The sequence below is a fragment of the Cyprinodon variegatus genome, unplaced genomic scaffold, assembly GCF_000732505.1.
Source record: "Cyprinodon variegatus isolate N-32 unplaced genomic scaffold, C_variegatus-1.0 Scaffold115, whole genome shotgun sequence".
Taxonomy (NCBI): Eukaryota; Metazoa; Chordata; class Actinopteri; order Cyprinodontiformes; family Cyprinodontidae; genus Cyprinodon; species Cyprinodon variegatus.
This window is the reverse complement of record NW_015150568.1, coordinates 1,402,433-1,410,200: the sequence shown is the minus strand read 5'-3', so window position 1 is coordinate 1,410,200 and position 7,768 is coordinate 1,402,433. Positions and strand designations below refer to the sequence as shown.

General features: G+C 37.6%; 1 protein-coding gene across 1 annotated transcript in view; it reads left to right on the top strand.

The window, feature by feature from the left end:
- LOC107085080 (alpha-tectorin-like) overlaps positions 1-7,768 on the top strand; it is a 27,690-nt gene that overhangs the window by 12,076 nt on the left and 7,846 nt on the right. Inside the window, exons 15-23 of the mRNA XM_015375226.1 lie at positions 201-316; positions 402-680; positions 766-861; positions 1,173-1,338; positions 3,980-4,380; positions 4,469-5,045; positions 5,136-5,719; positions 6,865-7,417; positions 7,511-7,761. Of these exons, the coding sequence (XP_015230712.1) occupies positions 201-316; positions 402-680; positions 766-861; positions 1,173-1,338; positions 3,980-4,380; positions 4,469-5,045; positions 5,136-5,719; positions 6,865-7,417; positions 7,511-7,761 (3,023 nt within the window). The remainder of the gene's footprint in view (positions 1-200; positions 317-401; positions 681-765; positions 862-1,172; positions 1,339-3,979; positions 4,381-4,468; positions 5,046-5,135; positions 5,720-6,864; positions 7,418-7,510; positions 7,762-7,768) is intronic.

Below are 7,768 nucleotides of genomic sequence, written 5' to 3'. Positions count from 1 at the left end.
TTTTTTTTTTCTAAAGAATGTTAGTGTTTAATATGTTGCAAAAAGATCTTGAAGTGTCCCAGCTGAGTTTGTATATTACAGAATTTTAGCAGAATTGGAGTGATTTAATTACCAATATTTTAGGCCAAAGATCTGTTTCATAAATACGTGTATTCAATTTGTTTTCAATGTGTTTCTTTCTTTATTTTTTGTATTTAAAGGACCTCTTTACCCAATTGCTGGACAGACAACTCAACCAGCTCTTGATGGAAGCTCCCCTCAGATTATTCTACAACGACCTTTTGTGTATTTTGGAACGCAGTATAATCAGATTTATGTATGTCAAGAATGTCAAACATATTGAAATGAAGAATAGTTTCTGAATTTACCAGATCATTTTTTTCCCCCCCTTTTTTTTTTAGGTGAACCATAATGGACACATGACCTTTGACAGTCCATGGTGGATGTACATACCTCAAAGTTTTCCAATGTATGGAAGCAGGGACATAATTGCTCCATTTTGGACTGACTTTGACAACACATGGACCGGTCTGGTGTACTATAAGCAATACACAAATGGCAGCATTCTCAACCAGGCAACAGAGGACATCAACAAATATTTCCCACAATTCAACTTTAATGCTAACTGGGTCTTTGTAGCAACTTGGTATGAAATGCCCTATTGGCTTCACCAGAGTGCAGTAGGTTTTTGTTCTACTCTTTGAAATGTATTATGTCTATGTTTTTCTCTAAACATCCTATTACAATATTTTTGTTTATTTTCAGCGAACAACAGTCCAGGCTGTCTTGATATCTGGGGGCCAGTATTCCTTTGTACTGATGAACTATGGTAAAATAACCCCTCCATCTTGGAATGTACAGGTTCGATTTAATTGTTCATTTTAATTTTTTGCTTCATTAATTTTATTAATTATTTCATTAAGTGATATTCAATAATTATCTAATGTGTATTTCTATTAAGTATTTTTCAATTGTTTTTTGGAATTTTTTTGTTTTCTTTGTGGTACAACCAGTCTTACTCCTAAAATGTGCTCTATAAACAAACTTGCTTTGCCTGGAGCTCCTAAATGCAAATGATGTGGTATTAAACCTTAAATCTCCACCTTTCACTTTGAATGTTAATACTCAGAAGTTTTAAGATTTAAATATTAAATATAACTCTGTATTTTCAGGTTGGATATGACACAATCAATTCCACTCACCATCTCACTGTTCCTGGATCCTTCTCCAGTAATGTTTTAGGCAATTACTCAGTTTTCCGTGATGGTAGTAACGTCAACGTGCCTGGTCGCTGGGCTTTCAGACTTGATCATGGATCAAGAGGCTGCACTTTTCAAAGTAAGAGATATATATGTGTAGCACACTTACAAACTGCTGATCTGTTGCAGTGCAAGTGCAAATATCAGTATGATGGATAATTATGCTTACTTTCAGTTAGAGACAATATAGGATAAATATAATCAACCACAAAATATGTCAACGGTGTTTTAAAGAGACATCTAAAAAATGGAAGTAGTTTGAGCTGCTATAGTTTTTACACTGTATCACTTCCATCGGAGTTATTTACTCTCTTAAGAATGCTTTTTATAAACATTTCTACCTTGCACCTAATTTTTTACAATAAAAAAAAAAATTTGATAAAACTTTTGAGATTCAGGCAGTTACAATGTGTGTTTTAAATTCATACATGCTAATGTTTTAGAAGCTGTCCACAATGAATTTGAACACAGCATATGCTTTCATTTTACAAAAAGTAAGGGAAAATGATTTTAGGCCATTAAAAAGTCCAAGTTTCCGCTTAAAAATAAGTACAGTACACATTTACTGCTAAAAGCTGAAGAATACAAGTTTGATTGCCCCTGGGGTCCATTTCACAAAGCAGAATTACTGAAAACTCAAAGTTTTATAAACCTGAAATATGGTAAACTCTGAGTTTTCCATTTTTACAAATTGAGTTTAATCAATCTCTGTTTCAGTCACCGTAGCAACATTCTCCCCAGAGCTAAGCTGGTCGGGTGCACGTTTTGTTCAGTAAACTTAGAGTGTCCTCTGTGTCCGCACTCCTTACAGCCAATCACGTTGTTTTATTTCCTGATTAGTCCGATTTGTGTTTGTTTTTTTTTTGCATAAAAAAAAATAAAAAATCAATCCCTAGGTCCACTAGACACATTAGCTTTTAAAAACAAACATTGCATGTCTGTTCGACGGGGACCTTATAAAATAATGATCTGTACTTTTTCACAGAGAAATAAATATTTATAGGGAGAGGATTCCTATAACTCAGTTGACAGGCTATAAAATATATTTGTTTTTAATTTGTTTTATATGAGCAGCATGCAGATCATTTAATTTGTATTTATTCATTTTTACAGTACATGAAGGACTTCTGAAATTAATTTTAGATTACATATAAATTGGTTAATTCTGCCTGGGGATAAGGAATTACTTTAGGGTTAGGATTAATTCAGTGATAACAAACTACTGAGCCTACTGGCACAATTTGAAGCCATCCCATGGGACTGATAACCTCTAATAATGACCATTTATTTGGATGATAACATGCGAAACATCTGCAAACAGCTTCTTAGTATTTGCTGTGTAAAAGAAGACAGAATCCCATGAGATGATTAGCATCTCATGGGATGTTCCTTCTATTCAAGCAACGTTTTAGACTTCATCTCATCTGCTGCCAGATGATTTCACCTAAATAGAATACACTGATCAACTTTCATTCAGGGAATAAACCTCTAATGTTATCGTGGTGACAACAGGCTATGGCAAAATTTCTTGATATTTACGACTATATCAAAATTGCTAAATACTAAATATGTATTCCTGATACAGTATCTGAAAAAAAAATTTCCCTGTCAAAATTACAATTTCAAACAAAATGATATTCTTCACATCTAGAATAAATATTATGGATGTTTAGAAATAAACTAGGCCTATAGCACTCCAAATTCCTATTGTTACTGGTCAGTATAGTATTTTGACTATGAAGAAACGTTCATGGTGAATTACAGTTCAGTCTAGGTATGTGATTTTGATCAGGAAGAATCTTATTTTAGTTTTCTACAAATGGAACAATAGAGATGAGGGTGCTTTTAATACATGTAAAAATGTCCTGCCATTGAGGACTGCATATACACTTACGCATTAACTCAAGCAACAATTTTCTCCTTTGCCATCTTCCTCTTCTTTGCATCTGTAGCGCTGTTTTTCTATCTTTTAAACACATTCTCTATTTTTTTCCACTTTATCATTAAAATCTCTACTTCCATTGGGGTGGAATTGGCACTTCCTGTTGCCTGTTGTCATGGTGACTCTTCGTATTGAGGTTCCATTGATAATAGCTTTTAAAACTTGTTAAGCGAGTGTTCAACTCTGAGTGGACCTACTAAGAGTTGATTGAACTAATTCATAGCAGCAATTTTGAAACCGAAAACTCAGAGTTCCTGACCTTAATCTAGATCAATTTAGAGTTGCGGATTTGAATCTTAGTTTGTTAAACCTGCTTTGTGAAAAGAACCCTTTTACTATTCATTGTAAAAATAAAATGTGCTAAAATATATTTCATAAGGTCACAGATTTCTGTTATTATTTGGTTATGTTTAGGCATATAGCGGATGTTTACAATTAGAATTAGCTTTCTTGTTGGATGACTAAACACTTTCAACTTTATCTGTACCTCTGTTGCACCTTTTATAAAAAAAAAATGTAAATAAAAGATGAATACTTAGGTGGTAAAGGTAAACAACACAAATTTTGTATAATAAACATTTGTCAAAAAATTATTTCAATATTTGACAATGTGAACGCTCATTATAAGTTGTTTTTTAATGGAATTTAATAGTGTTGTTAAAATTTCCTTTGTATATCCATAGTCATTTAGAATTCATTTTGAAATGGAGCTGATGTAAAATTACTATAAGAGCATTAGTAGGGTGCTTTTTAACACTTTCGTTTTGTTTCTTTGAAGACATGTCTGTTCAAATTGGGGACTCTTTCTGGAGTGACAGCACTTGTGCACAGAAGTGCACCTGCACCAGGGCAGGGCTGCAGTGCTACAATGACCCCTGCTCCTTTTCCCAAATTTGTCGGCCAGCTTCCTTTCAGTACTCCTGCCAGACAGTGCGAAGACGTACCTGCACCATCAGCGGGGATCCACATTACTACACCTTTGACAACTCAGTGTTTCACTTTCAGGGTACATGTACTTATGTTCTGTCAGAACAGTGTCAGAATGAGTTGCCTTACTATAGAGTGGAGGGCAAGAACGAGCATCGTGGCAGCACTCATGTTTCATGGACACGACTGGTCAAAGTCTTTGTCTATAATGAAACTATTGAACTTGTTAAAGGTCATCATGGTGTGGCTAAGGTAAAAAGACTTTCCTATTTACAGTAATATAAGGTAAGCTTTTCCTGTGTTGTTTATATTTATACCTTTTTTTTTTTGTTGCTCTCAGATTAATGGAAACTTTGCCACAGCTCCATTCACCCTTAGACACGGCACTATCCAAGTTTATCAATCAGGTTTTTCTCTGACTGTCAGCACTGACTTTGGTGTCATGGTGTCATACGACATGAATCACTATGTCCAGATCAGTGTGCCCTACACGTACCAGAATAACACCTGTGGCCTATGTGGAAACTTCAACAATCACCCTGAAGATGACTTTCGAACCCGTGAAGGTGAAGTAGTGAGCTCTGATGTGGTTTTTGCAAACAGCTGGAAGGCACCAGGGGATGATGAGCCCGGCTGTGAGGCTCAGTGTGGAGGATTGGCCTGTGCCGCCTGCTCAGCAGATCAATCAGCATTGTACAGAAGTTCTGCTCACTGTGGTATTCTTGAGGACAGTTCAGGACCGTTTGCTGCCTGCCATCAACAACTCCCTCCAGGATCCTTTGTGGACAGCTGTGTGTATGATCTGTGTGTCGGCGGAGGGTATCAACCCATTTTGTGCCAAGCGCTTAATGTCTACTCAAGTCAGTGTCAACAAAATGGTATCCAGCCACAAAGCTGGCGGAGTTCTAACTTCTGTGGTATGTCGGTCAGTCCGTTTAATTTTGCTATAAAAGTGTAAGGACTGGTAAATGTACAAATAAGGAATATCTTCCTTTCCTTGTGTTTAGAAATCCCTTGCCCAGCTAATAGCCACTTTGAGGCCCAAGGTACAGGATGTCCAGCCACATGCGTCAACCCTAATTCAACCCACAACTGCCCCCTCCCTAATCAGGAGAGCTGTGTCTGTGATTCAGGCTACATCCTAAGTGGTGGTGTCTGTGTCCCTCATGCTGAGTGTGGCTGCAGCTTTGAGGGTCAGTACTACCGCTCAGGAGAAACTGTCATATTGGATGCAGACTGTGGGAGGCGCTGCAGTTGTAGCGATGGCTCCATGAGCTGCAACCCTCACAGCTGTGGTCAACATGAGTCATGCACAGTGGAGGATGGAGAAAGAGGTTGCAAACCAAACAGCTTTTCAACATGTTGGATAAGAGGCCCAGGATCATATCAAACATTTGATGGGCTGATGTACCAGTACCCTGGAGCATGTCGCTTGACACTTGCTAATGTCATTGGATCTTCAAACCACTCACACTTCATGGTTACTGAGGAAAAAGTTCCAACGGGGGTACAAAGTTTTTCCAAAGTCCTAAAGTTTGAGGCAGAGGGAACACATATTGCCATTGGGCTGTCAAATAGTGGCACTGTTCAGGTGAGTGATTCAAATCGTTTTCTAAGGATAAGTTGAGCAAAACAACACAAAATAAAAAAGACACTCCTGGATAGGTGTCGAAACATCCTCAGCAAAAACTGAGCCAAAGTTTGATTGCCCCCTCCTTAAGCCTGTTTTGTAGTTGCCATATCCTAGATGACTGAAAATTTACACTGCTATTAAATTAAATGTAGCATTAGTTTGTTTGAACACTTTTCCATAAAATCAATTTTGATCAACCTAAGTTATTATGATACAAGATACATTTTGCTGCATGCATTAAAATTTGATTTAGATTCTGCTACAAGGTTTCAAACAATGTAATATAACAATACTGTGATATTTGCATGATTAATATCTTACTGGTGTTGTAACCTATACAAAAATACTTTAAAAACAAATGCTGAAACAGAATAACCAAACTCTTAAGTCCTTTGAATAACTATACAGTATGAGCAAACACTGTTGAAGAACAGAGCTTAAAGTGCTTCAAGTAACATTGTTCTAAAAAGTTTGGCCCATTATAGTGTTTGATCATGTTTTTGATTACCCCGTCTGAATCCAAGGAGGGTTTTTTCTCAAATAGTGTACATAAAGAAGGAAACATGAGTAAGCATTAGCATAATTTATCCCTGTCATGGTTAGCAAAATCATTGATATTAGCACAAATTGCAGAGGAAGACCTCACCTTCTATGTCAGGCCTTTTTTGATCTTGACCATTCAACTGAGGAACCAGCAAAATGTCAGAGAGCTTCTACATGCTTTTCAGTTTATCCAAAAGTCAGCGAGGTTGACCAGGTGACTCCCCCAAAGCCCCCAGTCAGTATATCCATTTGGCTAACTTACACAGAAAGTCGACAGATACAGAAATTAACAGATATAGTAACAGTTATTTAAAACAGAGAATACGATAAAAAGAAATGAATCTTCAACAATATCTCACGGACAGTTTAGTACAATGATCTAAAACCTTGGTAGTGTTAAAAGTAGCAGGGAAAATATGTATAATTGTATCACTACTACTGAATAAATTAATAAATGCTGAATGTTTCTGAATTTCTACATACATTTAAAAATACTGTGCACATTGACTCGTGTTTTCCACAGAAAAAATTTTTTATTTTTTATTTTTGATGTGTTAAAGGTTGATGGTCAGCTAACTAGACTACCCTTCAGCTCTGGGTCTAACAGAATCCGCATCTTCCAAAGCAGCACTCAGAGCATCATCCTTCGTACAGCCTTTGGTGTAACTGTACAGACTGTCTGGCCTCACTTTGTGGGTATCACTGCACCAAGTGTCTACAGTGGGTTATTAGGTGGACTTTGTGGAAATTACAACGATGACCAGCATGATGATTTCCGTACACCCAATGGCACTCTGGTCAGTGATTCTCAGGTGTTTGGGAACAGTTGGCGAGGTGGATCCCTGGCAGATCATTGTGTGGAAAGCAGATATCATAACTCTGCAGCCAATTTCAGTTCCAGTGAGTACTGTGGAGTTATTAGCTCTCACTCTGGGCCTTTTACATCATGTTGGGGTGCAGTGGACCCAGGGCTGCAAGTTAATGCATGTGTGGAGATCCTCCAGGGCTCCAGAGATCCAGCGTCAAAACTCTGTGAGGTCCTACAAGATTATGCACTGATGTGTCAACACAATGGGGTTTTCCTTGGACAATGGAGGAATGCAACTGGCTGTGGTATGTTTTTTTGCCCCAGTTGATAGAGAGGTCTTTTAAATGGAAATATAACTTCATTATTTTAAACAAATGTGTACCTTTTCATCCTTCCAGAACTTACCTGTCCTTCAAACAGCCACTATGAACTCTGTGAAAGTTCATGTCCATCGTCCTGTCCCAGCCTCTCTTTCCCCTTCACCTGTGACACTCAGTGCCAGGATGGGTGTCAGTGTGACGATGGGTTTGTTCTGAATGGTAACCAGTGTGTCCAACCAACATCATGCGGATGTTATCATGAAGGGCGCTATCGGCAAGCTGGTGAACAGTTCTGGGATGGTGAAGAATGTCAGAGCTTTTGCACCTGTAATGGTG